This window comes from Tenrec ecaudatus, chromosome 1 (genome assembly GCF_050624435.1).
Source record: "Tenrec ecaudatus isolate mTenEca1 chromosome 1, mTenEca1.hap1, whole genome shotgun sequence".
In the NCBI taxonomy this organism is placed as follows: Eukaryota; Metazoa; Chordata; class Mammalia; order Afrosoricida; family Tenrecidae; genus Tenrec; species Tenrec ecaudatus.
The window spans coordinates 142,875,907-142,897,401 of NC_134530.1; the positions used below are offsets into that span (position 1 = coordinate 142,875,907).

Here is a 21,495-nt window from a genome sequence, read left to right on the forward strand (position 1 = left end):
CTGTCACCTAGTCATTCCAACTCATGGTGATCCTGTAGCATAAAACTATTCCTTCGGGTTGCTGAGACTGTAAACCCTACAACATACAGCTTCCTCTTTCCCCCGCGGAGAGGCTGCCTGGTAGGTTTACCCACTCCGTACTCACTGCTACTGAGTTTAAGATGACTCATAGCAACCATATAGGAGAGGGTAGAACTGCCCCATTTGTTTCCTTGACTGCATCTGTTTGCAGGAATAGAAAGCCCATCTTTTCCCTGAGGAGTGGCTGGTGGGTTTGAACTGCCAACTTTGTAGATTGTAGCCCAATGAGTAACCCAGTCAATGCACTGATACAACCTTTGTTGAACGATCTTCAGCAAAATTTTATTTGCATACAATATCAATTATATTGTTTTTGAGGGTTCTATTGGATCACCTTTCTCTGGAACAGATACAAATAAGAATCTTTTCCAGTCACTTGGCTAAGTGGCTGTCTTCCAAATTTCCTGGCATATACAGGTGAATGCTTCCAGAGCTTCATCAGCTTGTTGAAACAATTCTATTGGTAGGCCATCAATTCCTTGTTTTTTGGCTAATGTTTTCAGTTCATCTGAGCGTCTACCTTCAGAACCAGCAGCTCTTGCTCATATGCTGCCTCCTGAAATGGTAGACGTTCACTGGTTCTTTTGGGCACAGTGACTGTGTATTCTTTCCATCTTCCTTTGAGGCTTCCTGTATCATTCAATATTTTGCCTGTAGAATCTTTAAAATCGAGGCTTGAATTGTTTCTCGAGTTCTGTCAGTTTCAGACATGCTGAGTGTGTTCCTCCCTTTTGGTTTTATAATTCTAGGTCTTTGCACATTTCATTATATTTGACTTTGTTTCTTGAGCTGCCCTTTGAAAATTCTATTCTGCTCTTAGACATTTCTTCCTCTACTCTACAATTAAAGAGCAAGTTTCAGAGTCTCTTCTGACACCCATTTTGATCTTTTTTCCCCTATCTTTTTAACAAGCTTTGCTTTCATCAGGCATGATGGTTTCGATGTCCTCCCACAGTTAATCAGTTCTGCCATTAGGGTTCAATGCCTCTAATCTGTTCTTGTGATGATCTCAAAATTCAGGTGGGATAGACTGAAGATCATATTTTGGCTGGTGTGGACTTGTTTTAATTTTCTGTTTTATCCTGAACTTACATATGAGCAATTGATGGTATGTCCGTTATCCCCTGGCCTGGTTTTAGTTGATAATAGTGAGCTTTTCCATAGTGTCTTCCCACAGATGTAGTCAATCTGATTTGAGTATTTCATCTGGAGAATTCCTTGTGTATAGTCACCTTTTGCGTTGTTGGAAAAAGATATTTGCTATGAATAAGGTATTTGTCTTACAAAATTCTATCATGCAATCACCAGCTCCATTTCTAACAGCAAGTCTGTATTTTCCAATTATTATTCATCCCTTTGTTTCCAACTTTTGTATTCCATTCGCCAATAATCACCAATGCTTCTTGATTTGTTTGATTAATTTCAGTTTTAAGATGATGATAGAATTCTTCACTTTCTTCATCACTAGCTTTTCTTGTTGGTGCATAAATTTGAATTATAGTTGTATTGATTAGATTTCTTTGAAGGCAGATAGATATAATCCTGTCACAGACAGCATTGATTTTGAAATGCTTGTTTTGACAAAAAATGAATCATCATTCTTCTTGATTGTGTCATTCCTGGCATAGTAAATCATGATTTTCGGTTTCTAAATGGCAAATACAGTCCATTTCAGCTCACTAAAGGATATAAATTCATTTTGGTCTTTCAACTTTCCTAGATTCATATTTTGCACATTCTAAGTTCCAATAGTTAGCAGATTTTTGCAGCTATTTCTTTCTACCTTGAGTGTGTCCCATCAGCAAGTGAAGATCATGGAGACCACACTCCCGCTGGCTTTGTTCCTTTCACTCCCCATGGTCGACTCTGAGAATGCAGCTCCTCCTCGGTCACATTTAGCGCCCATCTTCCAACAGTACCTGTGACAACATTCGGCTTCAATTCATTATCCCTTTCGTACCTGACAGTGTTTCTAAGCTGTGCAAAAGGTTTTCAGAGGCTACTTCCTACCAAATGGGCAGTTGATTTCTTCTTCCTTGTTTGTTCTCATTCTAGAAGCTCTGCTGAAACCTGCTCACTTTGAGTGACACTGCTGGCATTTGAGATACCAGGGACATAGTGCTGAGCATCACAGCAACACACAAGCCACCACAGTACATCAAACTGACAAGACAGTGGTGAAGAGGTCCCAGAACAAGGAATATCATTGCTGATGTCAGGTGAATCTCAGGTCAAAGCACATAATACTAGAAAGATGTTCGCTTGTGTTTTTACTGACTATGCCAAAGTATTTGACTATGTGGATCATAACAAACTTTGGGTAACTATGTGAAGAATGGGAATTTCAGACACTTGATTATGCGCATGCAGAGCTTAAACATGGATCAAGAGGCAATTGTGGGAATAGAACAAGGGAATACAGCACGGTTTAAAATCAGGAAAGGGCTCTCTTCCGGTCCCTGGCGTTCTGGTAGCTGCAGGCGTCGGTGCAGACATGGCCAAATCCAAGAACCACACCACGCACAACCAATCCCGGAAATGGCATAGAAACGGCATCAAAAAACCCCGGTCACAACGAAACAAATCTCTTAAGGGGGTGGACCCCAAGTTCCTGAGGAACATGCGCTTCGCCAAGAAGCACAACAAGAAGGGCCTGAAGAAAATGCAGGCCAACAACGCCAAGGCTGCGGCTGCTCGTGCTGAGGCCATCAAGGATCTTGTGAAGCCCACAGAGGTCAAGGCCAAGATCCCAATGGGCGTCAACCGCAAGCTCAGCCGACTGGCCTACATTGCCCACCCCAAGCTTGGCAAGCGGGCTCGGGCACGTATTGCCAAGGGTCTGAGGCTCTGCCGGCCCAAGGCCAAGGCACAAAGCAAGGCTGATGCTCCAGCCAAGGCCACAACTCCAGCAAAAGCTCCCAAAGGCGCCCCTGCTCCAGCTCAAGCTCCCAAAGGCCCCCAGGCTCCCACAAAGTAGAGTTCTCTGTGAGGGCGAGAGGGACTGGTGTGAGCCCTGGGCTGCTGCCTGCATGGCGCTGGTGTCTTCTTGTGCTGTTTGTTGTACAAATAAACCCACGTGGCGCTGGGGAAAAAAATCAGGAAAGGTATACACCAGAGAAGTTGGATTATGAGGGGGTACCCCCCCCAAAAAAAAGGGAAATAGCTCTACTGGGCGCAGCTTTTGTAGTACACATTTTCCCACTAGGTGAGCATCGAGCAACTCACTCCAAATAAGTTCACCCAGTAGCATCACCTGGGAAGGTTCTCTCAGCTTACTGAATTTTTTGTAAAAGCAATTTCACTTAAACCTCATTTTTTGTGATTGCTGATTTAAGAGAACAGCACATGACTGTTTCCTACTTGGAAAAAATAGCACAGAAACTGTTGTGATGTTGAACACAGCTTACAAGGACAGCACTATGGGAAAAACTCAAGTGTAAATGTGGTTTTCTCATTTTAATACAGGTGAAATGTTGACTGATGACAAACCTCATTCTGGACATCTGTCAACTTCCCAAAAGGATGAAAATGTCCACAAAATTCAAGCACTTGTGCTCAAACACTAATGACAGGCCATTGAAGAGGTAGGGAAATTGTCTGGACTATCTTGGAGCTCGGGTCAGCGAATTTTAATGGAAGATTTTGGAAAGAGAAAGATTGCTTATAAATTTGTGCCTCAGTTCTGGCATACCAGCAAAAAGAACATTGACTGGAAACATGCCATGCTTTGAAAGAACAGCTCTAAAGCAACCCAGATATTTTGTCCAAGGTCATTATTGATGAGGCATGGTGCTATTCCTATGACCCCAAAAGTAAACATTGATCGAGCCAAGGAAGATGCTATCTTGTCATTCACCCCCAAAGAAGCTAGTCAAGTGAAATCAAAGATAAAGACGATGCTCATTTGTTGTTGTTTTTTTTTATGTGAGGGGGATAGGGCATTTGGAGTTCATTCCACCAGGTCCGACTGTTATTCGAGCTTACTATTTAGAGATTCTGAAACGACTGGGTAATAGTGTGCAACAAAAAAAGGCCGGATTTGTGGCAGACAAGGGACTGGTTTTGCCACAATGACAATGCACTTGCTCACGCAACGATCTCAGTGTGCCAGTTTTGGGCAAATACAGCATGCCTCTCTTGGCCCACACATCTTACTCACCTGACCTCAATCCATGAGGCTTCTTTTTGTTTCCTTGAATGCAGAGGATTGTGAAAGGACAGAGATTTGATGATGTAGAAGAGGTGAAAAAACAAACCAACAAATGAAGGTGCTGTCAGCCATCCAAACAGGTGAGTCTGAAAACTGTTTCTAAGAATGGAATCGTAGATTTGACAAATGTATTAAGTATAATGGAGAGTCCTTTGAAAGTGATGATTGTTTTGTTTTGTCATTTAAATACATAGCTTTGGGGGGAATATAATATTCTGGGTTTTGGGGAGTACCCGTTTGTATATGAAGAAGAGTGTGGTATCAGGATTGGAAGAAGTCTGAACCTACGATAAGCAGATGACACAACCTTGTGTGCTGAAAATGAGGACTTCAGGTGTTTGCTGGTGAAGATCAAGGTTTGTACCCTTTAGTATGGATTACAACTCAATGTAAAGACTAAAATCTTCACAACTGGACCAATAGGTAGCCTCATGATAAACAAAGAAAAGATTCAAGTATTCTGTTTTGCTTGGATCCATAAAGAATGCTCATGGAAGAGTACTCAAAGCAATCAAAAGATGTATTGCATTAGGTGCATCTGATGTACCAGACCTTTTTAGAGTATGGAAGAGCAAGGATTTTACTTTGAAGACTAGTTTGCCTGATCCAAGTCATGGTATTTTCAATTGTCTCATATGCATGGGAAAGTTGAACACTAGATAAAGAAGACTGAAGAAGAACCCATACATCTGAATTGTGGAGCTGGAGAAGAATATTGAAAGTACCATGGACTGCTCAAAGGACAAACTGATCTCTCTTGGAAGAACAACCAGAGTGCTCTTTAGAGGCAAAGCCGGCAATAATTCATTTTACATACTTTTGACATGTTGTCAGGAGAAAGCAGTTCCTTAAGAATCATGTTTGATACAGTAGTGGGGCAGTGAAGGAGAGGAAGGCCCTGAGGGAGGTGGACTGATACGGTGGCTGCAACAATGGGCTCAAGCACAGGAACAATTGTGAGGATGTACAGCACCGGGCAGGGTTTCATTCTGTTGTACATAAGGTCGATATGGGTCAGAATCGACTCAATGGTATCCAATAATCACAAAACTACACTAAAATATTAAATATCCTAAGGAGTAATTTTAACAATTTTAGAATTATGCAGTTATAATATCACTCAATGAACTAAAACTATTGGTTGTTGAGGCTAAAACACACCAAAATGACGATCTAGGTTCGTTTGTTTTTTCAATGTATTGATAAACCATTAGAGGTTAGGCTCATCAGTGGTAGTTGGGAAACAACTTTGTATAAATGACTGTATAGAAAAACAAGGGGGAAAAAAGAGGACCTGATGCAGAGGGCTTAAGTGGAGAGCAAATGCTTTGAGAGTGATTAGGGCAAAGAATGTATGGATGTGCTTTATACAATTGATGTATGTATATGTGTGGATTGTGATAAGAGTTGTATGAGCCCCTAATAAAATGTTAAAAAAAGGAAAAAAATGATTAGGGAAAAGAATGTACAGATGTGCTTTATACAATTGATGTATGTACATGAATGGATTGTGATGAGTTGTATGAGCCCCTAATAAAATGTTTAAAAGAAAAGAAAAACAAGAATAGAAAAGACATGAAAACTACTTTCCAAATCTCTAGTTTTCCTCCAATATAAAGAAGGTAGTAGACAGATGATCATTTAGATACTGTAAGACTCAGTCGCACACTTTATTAATTTATCCAAAATCTATATACTGCGTTTTGGCTTAAGAAAGCTAACTTTTATTTTTTTTAAACCATAAACACCACAAGACTAACGAAGGGGAGCTTAGTCTCCCTTATGGTTTTATTTCAGTTTTACTGTAAATTAGGTGGGAGTTTACATTTTTGGATCATCAGCTTTGTATTAAACAGTTTAATATTATCTATATCCTCTTGCATTGTTATACCATCTTCTCCCGATTTATTTCTTGATGCTCTGCTTGTCCTCTCTCCTGCAGGTTCACTTTATCCAGCTGTGGGTCTCCCGGCAAGGTTTTGCCTTAGCCTTTTTTTTTTGTTTCTTTTACATTTTATTAGGGACTCAAACAACTCTTACCACAATCCATACATATACATACATCAATTGTATAAAGCACATCCATACATTCCCTGCCCCAATCATTCTCAAGGCATTTGCTCTCCACTTAAGCCCCTTGCATCAGGTCCTCTTTTTTTTCCCCCCTCCCTCCCCATTCCCCCCTCCCTCATATGCCCTTGGTAATTTATACATCGTTATTTTGTCATATCTTGCCCTATCCGGAGTCTCCCTTCCCCCCTTCTCTGCTGTCCCTCTCCCAGGGAAGAGGTCACATGTGGATCCTTGTAATCAGTTCCCCCTTGCCTTAGCCTTTTACCCTCCTCTTTGTGCCACTGAAATTCAGATCACAACTTCAAAACCCGTAACTCAAGTTTTAGGAAAGGGTAAATGATGGAAAGTGTCACAACACAAAATCAAATTTGATGACTAGAAAAGGTCACTCATTCATTCACTCACTCAAGGCCATCAAGTCCATGCAGATTTAGTAGCTGTTGGACAGGAGAATGCCACTGAGGGGGCATCCAAGGTTTTGGACAATGACTCTGGCAATATTGTGTCAAGAATGGGTTAGAGCCAGTAAGTATTAGCAATATTAGTATCGTTAAAATAGATTTGAGTCTTTGGCTGTAATTATGTAACCCTTGGATTTAAATATCAGCTTCTTAATGTCTCATTTTAGTGTTCCAGACACTTCATAACGGCTCAAATTCCTATGCAGATATCATTCTCTCATTACCCTCTAGTAAGGTCAATCTTCCTACTTGCAGATATGCTCAGGCTGTTCTCTGCTGATGAACTGCCTAATCTGACCCCACCTGCCTGTCGAGCCAGTATCTTCTGTGCAAAAAAGTCGAAACTCAGTTGTGTAATTTAGTTACAGTGACGCTCTAGGGCAGAATTGTCTGTAAGGGTTCCCAAGGCTGTAAATCTTTATTGAAACTGTTTTCTCCAGTGGAGCGGCTGTGGGTCCCAATCATTGACCATTTGGTTGGCAGTTGAGTGCTTTAGGATGGCGCCACGTGGGCTCTCTGGTCTCACTGCTAAAGAGTCGATGCCAACTCACAGAGACGCTATAGGGCAAGACAGAACTACCCCAGGGGGATTCTCTTTAGCAGAAAGCCTCGTCTCTCTCAGGCGCCTGGTAGATTCTACCTGCTGACCTCCAGGCTAGCGGCCCTACGCATAGCCCACTACACCACCAGGGCTCCTTGGTGTCCCCTGCAGCCTAGCTTAATTATCAAACACACTATGGACCGATTCTAACTTAACACGGCAGCGACTGATTCTGACATTTGCCCGTTTCCCAGCCCTTCCTTCGCAATGCAGTTTACCCCTCAGAATGCATCTGTAAAATGTAAAGGTCTTAAACTGTGGGAAACGCCTGATGGTCGTATTCTACTCGGCACTGCCGCTATAGTACTTCCCTTAACGCTCACTTACAATGGCCCCCGGTGTTACCCCGATTTACAGCTGAATACACTGCAGCTCGAGCACACAGTTAGGCAGGCGACCGGACGCTAGTCAGGCGGAGGACGGGGGACCCTCACTCCGGAATCCTATGGCGCAGTGGGTCTTCGACCACCAGCCCCTCCCAGAGAGTCTAAAAACAGTCCGGAAGCTCCGTCGGCTACTCCGCAGGAGCCGGAGTCGCGAATCTGCAAGCACTCTGCGGTTATACAAATCCTTATCTGCCGGTTCCTGGGAAGGGAAAGCGGACCCCAGGCCAAACACAAAAGCAGATCAATTGGTTCTACTCCCGGCGAGCTCGGCTCCGCTTGCCGCAGCACCAACGGCAGGGAGCGAAGAACGCGCGGAGGGGCGGGAACCAGGAAGAGGCAGGTCCAGCCCACCCGGGCGCCTCTGATTGGCCGGTAGCTCCGCGTGGAACTCTGGGACGCGTGGCGTCACATCCGCCCGGCCCGCCATCTTGTTCCCAGGGGCAGTTGGCGGAAGAGATCGCGCTCTCTGGTCGCCGGCTCGCTCTCCACCGGGAGTGCTCGCGGCCTGCATCTCGGCGTCTGCTTGCGCGGCCTGGATCCCATCTGCCGGCACCCAGTTTCTCTCCTCACCCTGCTGGGCCACAGCCTGGCGGCCCCCTCTCCCGACAGCGTTCCATGGAGTAGGGTCCTGGACCGTTGTCCCGACGAGCGAGATCGAGCTTGGCCCCCTCCCCCCTCCCTTCTCCTTCCCTCCTTCCGCCGCAACATGGCCAACAACAGCCCCGCGCTGACAGGCAATTCGCACCCGCAGCACCAGGCGGCCGCGGCCTCGGTCCAGCAACAGCAGCAGTGCGGCGGCGGCGGCGCCACCAAGCCGGCCGTCTCGGGCAAGCAGGGCAATGTGCTGCCGCTGTGGGGCAACGAGAAGACCATGAACCTCAACCCTATGATCCTCACCAACATCCTGTCGTCGCCGTACTTCAAAGTGCAGCTTTACGAGCTCAAGACCTACCACGAGGTGGTGGACGAGATCTACTTTAAGGTACGAAGCCTCCAGGCCCTTGCAGCGGGAGGGCGGGGTGAGTTCGGGCCGGCGGAGGGTGGAGGAAACGGGCAGAGATCTACGGAGGGTTTGTGGGTGCGGGAAGGTCGGCTCGATGGGGGGCCGCGGCCTGTAAGTCTTGAGGAGGGGTCGTCCTGGGGCCGCCCTCCCGCTTCCTTGGTTCGGGCCCGGAGAGCCCGCCACTGTGGGGCGGTCGCCCGCGTCCCATCCCCGGAGGCGCTGGGGAGAGGAAGCGGGAGGAACTCGAGCCTCTTCAGTTTACGGCGTCTAAATAATTCCACGCAGCGCCAACCTGTTGGTGAATCTCCCGCTCCCCCGGGGCCGGGGCGTGTGGTGACTTCAGCGTTGGCCTCGAGTTGTTGGTACTCACCATCTAGCCAATCAGGGAAATGGCCGTGGTCGCTGCGAGCCTCGTACGGGATGGGAGGGTTCAGGGTGGAGAGGTGCCAGTCCAAGTGGTGCGCAGAAGGCCTGGAATTTTTCCCAGCAGGAAGGCAGGAGGAAGAGGGCGCAGCCACCTGTGCATTTGGGCAGATTTCGAATGATCTGGGCCCTGGGCTTCTGCGGCAGGGTCGGTGCTGGCGTGGCTGTGCTGGGGAGCTCACCTGGCGCCTCCTCACTGCACTCTTCTCTCAGTTCTGTTTCGTTAGCAGGATTGACTCAGTCTTGCAGCGAGGCTCGGAGCAGCCCAGGGTCGCAGGTAGAGGTATGCACTATTAATCATGCTCAATCGCCATAAATGCATTTCCCTGGTGTAATGAACGGCTAATTCGGTTTTACCCCCTGGCCATTGGTTTTAGACCTTTTTCTTACCCACTAGGTAGGCATTTGCCATGTCGCTCTGCGAATGCGGAGTTCAAAAAATGTGTATCTTCCAGGCCTCCTACGATTAGTGGCCACAACGGTGTTTTACTTTCAGTGGGAGTAATTCATAGAGTTTACCTTGTGTGTTTAGTCTAAACATCTGAGGTGACCAACGTATTTTTGTGACCTGGGCGTACTTGTAGAGGTCTTAGCCAAAGAGTTCTTGTACTACTGTTAGGTGAGGGCTGTTTAACATCGTCCTCAATTAAGGGCTAAATTATGGAAGAATAACTTACTGCTTTATAGAATCTTTGTATAAAAATTACACCTGAGTGCAGGTCCACATTGGGTTTATATAGTACAGCGAGAAAAAAATTGGTAATCTTATATGAGCTCATTGTAAGGCTAAATGTAATACTGTGAACTAGCTGTTTTTGGTGGTTTATTAGCTTTTTAAAGGTAAGAAGACCTTTTCAACATCATCAAGTATGGCGAGTAAGCAGTACTTAATCCTTAACTTTATTTAAATAGTTGATCAATAAGTTCCTGTTTATTTTGACGAGCAGCTGCCTCTGTTAGAAAACAGGAAAAGTTGTTCATGCAAAAGAGAGAGGGCTTGATTTCCAATTTTGAATATTGGAATATTAAACTACTTAAAAGTCACAAACTCAAGACCCAGGTTTTGTTCTCCAGACGTCCAAGTTATCTGAGTGTGCTTTACATTTGCATTCACTCCTTACAATCAGGATTTGGAGCATCTTTTAGATAGCAACCTGGGGGATAGAAAACAGTAAAACAGTGCTGACATCTGCTGAGCAGAATAGGATAGATTGTAGTTACCGCTGCCTTAGAGCTAAGGCTCGTTGGTGGCTATTTTTAGATAAAAGTGTGGTTTTTGTAGAGTGCCCACTTTAGCAAAGATGACACTGTCGTGCTGACTTTATTTAATAACCAATGTTTAATGTAGTTTGGGAAATTTTTGCATTGGCTCACATAAGTGAAAATGAACGAACACATTGAGTAGAGTAGCAAGCATGCTTTCTGGAGGTATGATAGCCTTTGTAATTTCATCTTTACTTAGGAATGATTTTTTTTTTAAAGAGTGCAAGTAAGAAAAAAAGAGAAAAGAAGTAAAAAAAAAAAAAAAAGAGTGCAAGTAAGAAGTTACCCAGAATTTTGACTTAGAAGTAACTGCATTGTTTTGGAATGCTTTCTTCAAGTCAGTTTTCTTTTGTAACAGATTTTTCTTTAAATCTTACATTTTTCTTAAAACCTTTTTTTTTTTTTAATGGAAGCCTTTGGTCCATTTTAAAAATTAATTTGTTTAAGAAACTCAGTAAAAGATACAAAGTTCAAATATGGTTAAGCATTTTTCTACAAGTACATGAGACTAAATGTATTTAGTAGCAGTTTGAAATAACGTTTGGTCTTGCTAAAGTAATATGGGGACCTGATTCTGTCCCCATATGCATCCCTCTGAATCTGTGAAGAAGCTTAAAAATGTTCATTGTTTTAATTCCATTCTTCCACAAACTTTTTTAGGCCCTTAGAGCAAATAGCTACATCAAGTAGTTTTAACTGCTGGGTGTAAAGACTAGGTTAAATGGTTACTAAAGTTCTTTTCAGTATTTCCTATATACTTATTCTTGCACAGAGGTAAATAAATTTTCTAAGCAGATTTTCAAAGATGGTTTACTTAATGTGAGTAAATAAAACTATATACATAATGCCCCACTTCCAAATGTTTGGAAGAGCTGTTCAGTTATGGTCTTGGGTTTACGTGAGGCAGACTTAAAAAAAAAATCCAAAGTATGACTGTTGTTGTGCTCGTTTTTTCTATTTTCAGGTCACGCATGTTGAGCCGTGGGAGAAAGGAAGCAGGAAAACAGCAGGCCAGACAGGGATGTGCGGAGGGGTAAGTAGAAGTACGTGCATTTTTTAGTTTTTGAGTGTCTGGCAGCTTTTTTTGAAAACTAAAAATCTTAATCCGTTGTGAATTTTAAAAATGTAAAGTTACGTGTTTAGGGAATGGGGTTGGAAGTATTATTTTTCTTCTCACTTATGAGATTATAGCTTGCTCAGTTCTTAGTAAGATTAAGCAAGTGATATTAACCATCTCTTAATCACTTTTTAAAAAACTCATAAGTTGACGTCTAGTTCACATACCATACAATTCAGTGGTGATGGTTGCTCAACTCTTCTTAATAATATATTTAAAACATTTTTTAAACATTTTCATTCTTAGACCAATTATTGTTAGCTCTCCATTTCCCTCCCCTCCAGCCTTCCCTGCCATAACCCTAAGAAACTATTCATCTAGTTACTGTTACTGTAGATTTGCCTGCCCTGGATTTCATACATAGAAAATTGTACCAAAAAACTAGCAACAAAGTAGAACACAGAAAAATCTCAATGCAAGTAAAAGCAGAAGATAATAGAATTTAGAACCTAGAACAAAGTGAAAATGGGTTAAAAGGAAAAACATGGCAAATTTCAACCTATCTCTACAGTAATCTACTTTCCAAGGCACTGTCTGAGCGCAAGACTGTGTACATCCCTAGTCAGTGGCCCCAGGGAATTCAGTAGAGGGTTAATCCATGTGGGGACTCTGCAAATGGATTTATTTCTTAACTATATTTTATTGCTTAACTCTACCCTAAAGGTTCGAGGTGTTGGAACTGGAGGAATTGTTTCTACAGCTTTTTGCTTATTGTACAAATTGTTTACTTTGAAGTTAACTCGTAAGCAAGTGATGGGTCTCATAACACATACAGATTCTCCATATATTCGAGCTCTTGGATTTATGTATATAAGGTAAGGATCCACTTAACTGTATCTTCAGTCAACATTTCATTTTTACGCATATAAACTTACTAATCTATTATCATTTCAGGTACACACAGCCCCCTACAGATCTGTGGGACTGGTTTGAATCCTTCCTTGATGATGAAGAGGTATGTCAACAAGGGTAATAATTTGTTTTCTTTTGATTACTCGCTTGTCTGTAATAGCTTTCATTGAAAGTTCATTGTCCTCTGAAATTTTATATAAACTTATTTCAGATAAATATGTAGATCTTATATATCTTAGGTTAAAATTTCTAAAGATTTTCCCCCCCTTGCTTTTGAATGAATTGTTTAAATGTGTTTTAGTAACTGTTGACAATTTTCTTTTCCAAATTATGTTCCTTGTATTGATCCTGATTTGTCCGGTTACTTAGTGGGTTTTTTTAAGGTGGTCTTTGATCAGAATTGAGGCGATACAAGACAAATACATATAATACTAATTACAGTTTTTTCTCCCCTGGAACTTTTCCGTTCTTTATCTTCTAGCTTCTTACAAATAATCAGTATTTCTCCTTGCATCGAAGCACAGAATTGAAGAGATGGGTTGGGCTTAAAATAGGCTGAGAGCTTAGATGACTTTATCAGGGTGAGAAAACAAGTAAATGGTTATATTTTCATTCCAGCTTTTGACTCCTTATAATTTAGATTTTTTTAAGCTTTCTAAATTTAGTGTACTGTTCAAACACCACAAAGTTGAGCTTACTACATCTCTTCAGAAAAGAAAAGGCAGTAACTTTGGAAGACCTTACTGTGTCATATTTAAATAACTGACATGGCGAAGTCCAAGATCTCAAATAGTTTCTAATGAATAATGAACTGTACTTTGTCCACATATCGACCCCTACCACTACACATATTTATAGTGAGCTTTATGTGTTTTGTCTCAATAGTCATATATGTACACGTACATCCAAAGAATTTGAAAAGCACTTATAATGGAAATCTTTCTATTCGTTGTAATGGAAATCTTAAGTTTCTTTTTCTCACTTGATGAGATTTTTTTTTTTAAAGCATGTCCCTGTTCCTAAGTGGTGGTGTACTAGGCTTGTTTCTGAATGCTTCTATTTAAATCTGTTTTTTATTGTGTTTACAAATCTAAGGTCCTCTATTTAAGCTAACGTATTGTTTTCTTCCTTAGATATCTGCAGCGATTATATTTGGAAAATACTGTATATCTGAACACTTAAGTGTGTGTGAGTGCAAGCAGTTTTACGTATAGCTCTTTTTTCCTGTTTAGATAACAAATCTCACTTTCCTTGTGTGCTTGCACTATAGGTTTGGGACTGACAATAGCTGACTAACATGTCCTGAGCTGTGAGAGGGCATAGCAAGAAGGCCTTCATGCGGTAATGACCCTTTTCAGAGACAATGGTCATCATGGATTATGCGTTTCCAATTATTTGTTCATTTATTTATTTTCTACATAACTCTAAATTAGAAACCTCACTGCTTCATGGCAGTTGGTTTGCTATTGCTTCCAGTTTTATTAGGGCTTCATTTTATATTAGCTGTTAAAAGATTACCTACTTTTAGACAGGAATTGTCTGAAGTCGTTCATGTGTTGCTAGGTGTACAAACATCCACAGAAGTAAAGAATATGTACTTGTTAGGGTATGGACTGTGAATTTAAGTCAGTTGTTCCACGTAGTTTAGGGCTGTAGGGTAGGGGGTTTTTCTTAGACTTTGTTAAGAGACCAGGTCCCTTTATGCCCAGGAGGCTGCAGGGTTTGTTCTCACCTGCATGCACACACTAAGCCCGAGTATTGCTGTGTCATTCATTACCAGATTAGTAAGGTACACAAATTGAAATTTTTCTGTTACAATTTTTTTATATTTGAGATACCAAAGATGGTGATATTTTTATAGATTTCGTGTGTACGTTTGGAATACTCTTTTTGACGGCTAGGGTATCTCTTGTGTTTCTGTAGGACCTAGATGTGAAGGCTGGTGGAGGCTGTGTAATGACCATTGGAGAAATGCTACGGTCTTTTCTCACAAAACTGGAGTGGTTTTCTACCTTGTTTCCAAGAATTCCAGTCCCAGTTCAGAAGAATATTGATCAACAGATTAAAACCCGACCGAGAAAAATCAAGAAAGAGGTGAAGGAAGGCCCTGAGGAGATAGACAGACATGTTGAGCGCCGACGTTCAAGGTGAGACAAATGCTTGATAATACTTGTTTTATAAATATGCTCTGTAGAAAGCTAATGTAAACTGAAAGGAGATGTTTATACCATTCATCCTAAATTCCTGACTTCCCAGCAAAGGTGACTTTCTGCCTTTCTGTGTATTCTCAACGTAGCTGTGCATCTGTAAAAAGAACACACAGGTTTTCCCTGTAATTGTTGATTTGTATGTAAACTAGAGACCTAAGTAAACAATACTGATGAAAGTAAAATTTTTATGATACACTTTTCTGTTGGCATTTTCTTCTTAGGTCTCCCAGGAGATCCCTTAGTCCACGGAGGTCCCCCAGAAGATCAAGAAGCAGAAGCCATCATCGAGAGGGTCATGGATCTTCTAGTTTTGACAGAGAATTAGAAAGGGAGAAAGAACGCCAGCGACTAGAACGTGAAGCCAAAGAAAGAGAAAAGGAAAGGCGAAGATCCAGAAGTACTGATCGGGGATTAGAGCGTAGGCGTAGCAGGAGTAGGGAAAGGCATCGAAGTCGCAGTCGAAGTCGTGATAGGAAAGGGGATAGAAGGGACAGGGATCGAGAAAGAGAGAAAGAAAATGAGAGAGGTAGAAGACGGGATCGGGACTATGATAAGGAGCGGGGTCTGGACAGAGATAAGGAGCGGGAGCGATCCAGAGAACGGTCCAAGGAACGAAGGAGTAGAGGTGATGTAGAGGAGAAGAAACACAAAGATGACAAAGATGACAGACGGCACAGAGAAGACAAAAAGGAATTCAAGAAAGAGAAAAAGCACAGTAGAAGTCGAAGCAGAGAGAGGAAACATAGGAGCAGGAGCAGGAATGCAGGGAAGCGGAGTCGAAGCAGGAGCCGAGAGAAGTCAAGCAAACACAAAAATGAAAGTAAAGAAAAATCAAACAAGCGAAGTAGAAGTGGCAGTCAAGGAAGAACTGACAGTATTGAAAAAAGGAAACGAGAACATAGCCCCGGCAAAGAAAAGTCTAGAAAGCGTAGCAGAAGCAAAGAACGTTCCCACAAACGAGATCACAGTGATAGTAAGGACCAGTCAGACAAACAGGATCGTCAGAGGAGCCAAAGTATAGAACGAGAGAGCCAAGAAAAACATAAAAACAAAGAGGAGACTGTGTGAGATTTTTTTTTGTAAAAGTGGATCACATTGAATCCTATAAATGTTTGATGAAATCTGCTTTTATTCCCCCCTGAGTTAAAATTGTGCAGTAGTTATATACGTTCTTTAAGATCCCTTTAGGCTGCATTTTCATTTCCTCTTTTGTGTAGGGAAGTGCCTTTGTAATCCCCTTTATTGCATTGATGTTTTCACCTAATTGTTGAGTTTGACACATGCTGCACAGATTGTTCTTGCATTCTTACTGTTTGTTTGTGTTATTTTTAAAAATGTACAGTCTGTACATACGTCCTGAAAATGTTTTGATTCCTTTGGCATGGTTGCCATGTTGGTTAAATTTGTATAAGGCAATAAACTGCCACTAATTCTATTTTTATTTTGTAGGTGTGGGATTATGGTTTGTGTACTGAAGTTTAGCATGGCTGTGCTTTTCGTAATAGAATGCAAAGACCGAGACTGAATCTTGGATGTGTATTATAGGAGAATTATCTGTGTGCATCCAATGTACATGAAGGCAGCATCTGTAGGATTAACATTCTTGTCCACTGTATATTACCTTGGAAGGCTCTTGTTACTACGTTACACTTATATACGCCACAGTTACCTTTGAGAGAATTTATGAAAAGTTAGTTTCTGATGCAGAGGTTTAAATTAGGCTGTGATTTGATCAAAAGTCCTTTTAGCATTCTACCTCAAAGGGACACTTAGTAGGCCTAAAATTTATTCACTTTTTCCTTTTCCTTGAAAAGATACATGACGTGTAATCTCTTTCTTTCTTGCATTCTCAGATTTTAAAATACTATATTAAAGAAAAAATTAATGTCTAAAGCCTAGCATTCTTGCAGCAACCCTATACTAACATGAAACTTTTGAGGGGGTGGGACAGATGAAAAAGATTTACGTCTCAAGCTTCCAAAGCATTTTTATAAATGGAAAATAAATTATGAAGCAGCTTGATAATGTCCTTTTTTAAAGATTCAAAACTTTTTTTATTGATAATGACGACTGCTGTTTGAGTTTTTAAACTTACTCTAGAACAGAAATATTAAAGAGTAATGCTATTGTGCATTATTTAAAACTATCAGCGAATTGTTTGATAGATTGTTCTTATGATTTGTATTCTGATTACCAAGAACCATCATGAGTGTGGAATAAATGCTGGATTGAATCCTTTATCCTGGGTGTTGGCTTTTCCCCGTTTGTTAACTTTTTTAAAAAATATTTTCACGTGGAAAGTGATGACTTGAGAGTAGCATTTTGAATGACACGATACTCAGCGTTTTTGTATCATTGCCCAGGTGATAGTGAATCTTACAGATAACCCAGTGGACCAGAACGGACGTGGGTGGTTTATGAGTTCTTACGAATGGCAGCTCCGTTTGTTAGTGTGGCACTAGGGTGATGCTTTGTATCATCAATTTGTTGCACTTCAAAGATGCTTACTGAAGTATTTTTTATTTGAAACTGCATTTTAGACTCAAATGCTTGACTGGAAGAAACTGCGACAAGGTAACTAACTCCTCCGCTCTTAGAGGCCCAAAGTGGTTAGGTTCAGCTATGCCAGATCAAAGTGTGGGGAATGTAGTGATTTTTCTGGTTAACGTGTGCCTCCAAGCTGCCTTTTGAAACTGTTAAAAGGATGCAGTAAACAACCTGCACGAGAGCTCCACATCGATGCTTAGTGCTACTTCATGTCACTGCAGAAAAATGCTTGCTGAAGAGGAGCTTCAGACAGCTTGCTGTTCAAATTACATAATCAAGTGAATATTTTAGATGCCTAAGAATGTCCCAAGCAGGGGGGAAAAATTAGTAATGAAATTAAGCCAGTTTATCTCACATTGAGTTTTTATAGTATACCTAATTAATGGTGCTACTCGAATATAGTTCTACTTGGAATGTTAATAGTATGTTTTAGGTGAAATGTGGAATTCACGTGGAGATGAAAGAACTATTACAAACTGCATCTGATTTTCTATGACAATGTAAAAAGTGCTTTTGAAAAGCTATAGAGTTTAAAAGTCTCCATAAGGTTTTTGTTCTCACCTTACTAAAATCTTTCCGTGTATTTGTATTTTTGCATCTGTTTTCTAGTGTTGAGTTTACAATTAACATAGTATTTCCTCAGTCTTCAATTTTTAATATAAAGTGCCCATTAAAGCTGCCCATTTAGATTCTATTAGTCTGGTTCAGTTCCATAATTACTCTTAATATATCATGATTAATGATTCTTAACCTTATGGGCTCCTCTTTAGGGATTTAATGAAACCTATGAATTTTCTCAAACAATGAAAGTACCCCCAAAATGTGCTTGCTATTCAAATTAGCTGAACAACTACTCCATTACCTTCATGCTAGTTACTTTGTTGAGAAGCACAATTAGGCACACAGTATTTGGGAATGGGTGGCATGGTGAACCAGAATGTTAAGTTCTGGGAAGTCTTAATGGCAATAATTGTTTTGAAAGATAAATTATGAGTATAGTGTTTTGTTTGAACCCCCCAGATACATGCTTACTTTAAAACTGCGTTCCCCCACTCCCTGTGGTAAAAATAAAACCGTTCAATGGAATTTCAAGATTGATTCCCATCAGTGCCCATGAGAAAGGAACAACTACGCTAACCCTCAGGTGTCAGTTATCACTTGGACTGCGACCCCCAGGGTCTGCTGTTCCAAACCACTCGTGACTCCCAACAGTTCAAAGCCCCAGAAACTTAGAGGGCCTATTCTACCCTGTCCAATAGAATTGTTAGAGCTTGGTACTAATTCGATTCTATCTTGTAAAGGCTGAATTCAACCTCGAATGATTAAATTACAGGGCTGCTTCAATGGCCTGATTGTATGGGGAGGGGAAATACTTCCTGATCTAAACTCTGCAAGACCTCCGCCACATTCCACTTTATGACTACTGCTGAGGGGACTTGTCGTTTTAGAATCATTCTCGGTGTTTGTAGGAAACAACTGTCATAAATCAACTGACAAATGTTGGCACCAAAGCCAGCTTAAAATGCAAATTCCAGCCCAGCAATGATAATCTATTCATCATGATCCATAATGATTGCACAGGTAAAATGTTTTAGGGTACTTAGAGGGATGTTTTCAGCCTATTGACAGAATGAGGCAACTGATCTTGGGGATTGTCAAATAGCATGCAAGCCGTGAGATGTCACATGGTAGGGGGTAGGGCCCAAGGGTATTCACTCAAATCTCCAAGTACCTTAAGCCTGCCAGTAAGAAGGCCTGGAGGCATAATGGGCTACAGCTAATCGCAAGGTCAGCAGTTTGTAAACCCAGCAGCCACTGGGTGAAAGAAGCCGTTGTATTCCTGTAAAGAGTCTTGGAAACCCACAAGGACACGTCTACCCTCCTGTAGGGTCACTATGAGAGGGCAGCAACTCGAAGTCCACCAATTTTCAACTGGCCTTGCAAGAGGCAATCTAAAGCCATGTTTTGGGAACCCAACCTAAAGGCTTACGTGGCTGGTGAGTGGATTCTGAGTTACAGAACAATTTCATAAGGTTTATAAGACTAAATCTGTACTGGAGCTGGTAGGCTCATTCGTTAGAGTAACGTGTGAGCCCCAAACCTGTGGTTAGCAGCAAATGCTTATTAACCTGCTGTGCCAGGACACCCGTTCGCCCCCCCTCCTTTGCCCTGTAGCCACCTGAGGTTAGCGAAATCTAAGACAGTCCTGATGCGAGTGGAGCAAATGCACCTTTGAGGAAAGTACTCTTTCCCTCTCCCTCAGGAAGGCTGAGGTCACCTGAGTGTTGCGTAGGCAGTAATAGAACCACCAGGAGACAGCATGTTTCTCTATGTAGTTCAGTACTTTATTGCATTATTTGGGAGCAACCGTTCTCACACCTGAATTGTTCTCAATAAAGGCAATGCCCCAATTAGATCCTTAACTAGAGTTGCTGATAGCAATTTAATCCCATAGAGACTGCTCAGGGAAGACTTTAAAATAACAATTGTTTGGTTTTTAGAAGATTTCCAGGGATATTTTTTGGCTTAAGGTTTACAGATTATTTCAGGGCAATAGTTTGAGGGGTTCACCCAACCTTCCTGGATCCAGGAAGCCTGGAGTCTGAATAATTAAAATTCTGTACTGCATTTCCCTTCTTTCTATCAGGATTCTGATCAAAATGTCCAGTAATGGTCGCAGGACATCATCTATTTCTTGTTTCATGACAAATGGAGACCAGAGAAACTCGTAGATACTGGGTGCACACAGCCAATATAGGTATCGGTTCATTGAACATTTCCTGACCCTGTGCTGGCAAATTGAGCTACACTAAGCCTTGTGCAGAGATGACCACAGATTAGGGATGTGCCCATCACCAACCAAGTCCACCATTCATTCTTTGAGATACTGAAGCCGGACCTTGTAAACATTTCTCCTTGGCCAGCAGCTTTGTCAGAAAATGCAGGAGGGGGTGCTGCATGACAGAAGGGACCTTAAATGATGCTGGTGAGTTTTTTCTTGGTTCTGCAGTGTGTAGGGGCCAGTGGCATTCAGGGCACCCCGTGTTGTCTACCCCCAGTAAATGTCAGTGGCCCCTTCCTGGGCTAGGGAGGCAGCCTCCCAGCAAGTTCACCGTGGCCTGCCATCTTCTCACCAACTGGAGCCTCCGAGGGCAACTTTCCATTGAGTTTCATTAGCACCCACGCAGGTGCTTTCCCAACAAGTCTCAGCAGAGCCCCAGTGGGTGGCTTTCTAGCCAGTTTGGTTGACACCCCCTGCTTCCCAGCCCTGGACGGCATCACCTCAGCAAATTGTGGCCCACACCCACACTGCCTCCAACAAAGTCTGAATCTCAGTCTTCGGAAACACTTCCAAAATATGCTCCTTCCTTGGAGCGAATGAATGCCTTAGCCCAGGAGGTAGTGGCTGCTCCCATCACAAATCCTCTCTTCTCTGACTTCTTTTTACCCTGATAAATTAATCCCCTGAACCTAATTCCTTATGCTAGGCTACTGTTCAAATAATCATGTATTTTTTTGTTTCTGAGTGGGTAATAACTGATAGTTAGTTTGATATATCAGTCCTAAGACTTGCCTGATGGCCCCAGAAGTAAAGAAAGGACTTAGAAATTTGTTGAAAATTATGTCAATATGATGACAAACCAGAATTAGTCCTTAGAAGAATGGAGAAGACTTGTGTAGATGCCATCGGAGGGTGGTTATGTGAAAAAGATACCCAAACAAACGAATGCTCCCTGAGGCTGCTTTGATTAGTGCTGGTTTTCTAGGTCTGCCCTCTGGTCAATGAATAGCTTCAGAACTGCTCTGTGGGCCTTAAGCTGCCCCGAGTTTCTCTTTTGAGCATCTCAAAGGCCTCACATTGGTTTCTTTCACTGGGAAGGTCAGGTGCCCCTAATCGGTGAGGGCTTTCCTAATATTTTCCCACCATTGAATTCTTATCTGAATATCAACACCAGAAGGACACTGCCATTGAGTTTATTTAGCAAAGAAATGTATAGAGTCACAGAAGTTTCAGGTAAAATGCCTATTCCTTGGTAGAAATGACCGACCCAAAAGGAGATGGGCATGTAGGGATATGGTAACAGAATATGCTATAAGTTAACCAATCGACCCATGCCATTGAATTGATTTTCAATCACAGCCTCCTTGTATAGGATTGTTGCGGCTGTAAGTCAGAATGGAAGCAAGAAAGCCTCGTCTTTTTCCTGCAGACCTTGTGGTTAGCAGTCTCGCCCCATCTAGCGCACAATACCGCCAGGACTCCTTCA

At 42.0% G+C, this 21,495-nt stretch overlaps 2 protein-coding genes across 8 annotated transcripts; both read left to right on the plus strand.

Annotated features, from left to right (window-relative positions):
- The first annotated feature begins 2,562 nt into the window (after positions 1 to 2,562).
- LOC142436960 (large ribosomal subunit protein eL29-like) lies at positions 2,563 to 3,073 on the plus strand. The gene has a single exon (XM_075540280.1). It carries the CDS (start codon positions 2,576 to 2,578, stop codon positions 3,056 to 3,058), a length of 483 nt encoding a protein of 160 aa, XP_075396395.1. The 5' UTR covers positions 2,563 to 2,575; the 3' UTR covers positions 3,059 to 3,073.
- Positions 3,074 to 8,217: 5,144 nt separating this feature from the next.
- Positions 8,218 to 17,899, plus strand: PRPF38B (pre-mRNA processing factor 38B). 7 transcript variants are annotated; one of them, XM_075558884.1, is made up of 6 exons: positions 8,225 to 8,794; positions 11,466 to 11,534; positions 12,282 to 12,433; positions 12,513 to 12,587; positions 13,741 to 13,811; positions 14,394 to 14,531. In XM_075558884.1, the coding sequence occupies exons 1-5, from the start codon at positions 8,519 to 8,521 to the stop codon at positions 13,760 to 13,762; spliced, it is 594 nt and encodes a 197-aa protein (XP_075414999.1). In that variant the 5' UTR covers positions 8,225 to 8,518; the 3' UTR covers positions 13,763 to 13,811; positions 14,394 to 14,531. The 7 variants fall into 7 exon arrangements, with proteins under 7 accessions (XP_075415026.1, XP_075415019.1, XP_075415031.1 ...); XM_075558891.1 differs by having other exon boundaries at positions 8,226 to 8,794; positions 12,513 to 12,573; XM_075558875.1 differs by lacking the exon at positions 13,741 to 13,811 and adding an exon at positions 14,902 to 17,899 and having other exon boundaries at positions 8,231 to 8,794; positions 12,513 to 12,573; positions 14,394 to 14,617.
- The last annotated feature ends 3,596 nt before the right edge of the window (positions 17,900 to 21,495 follow it).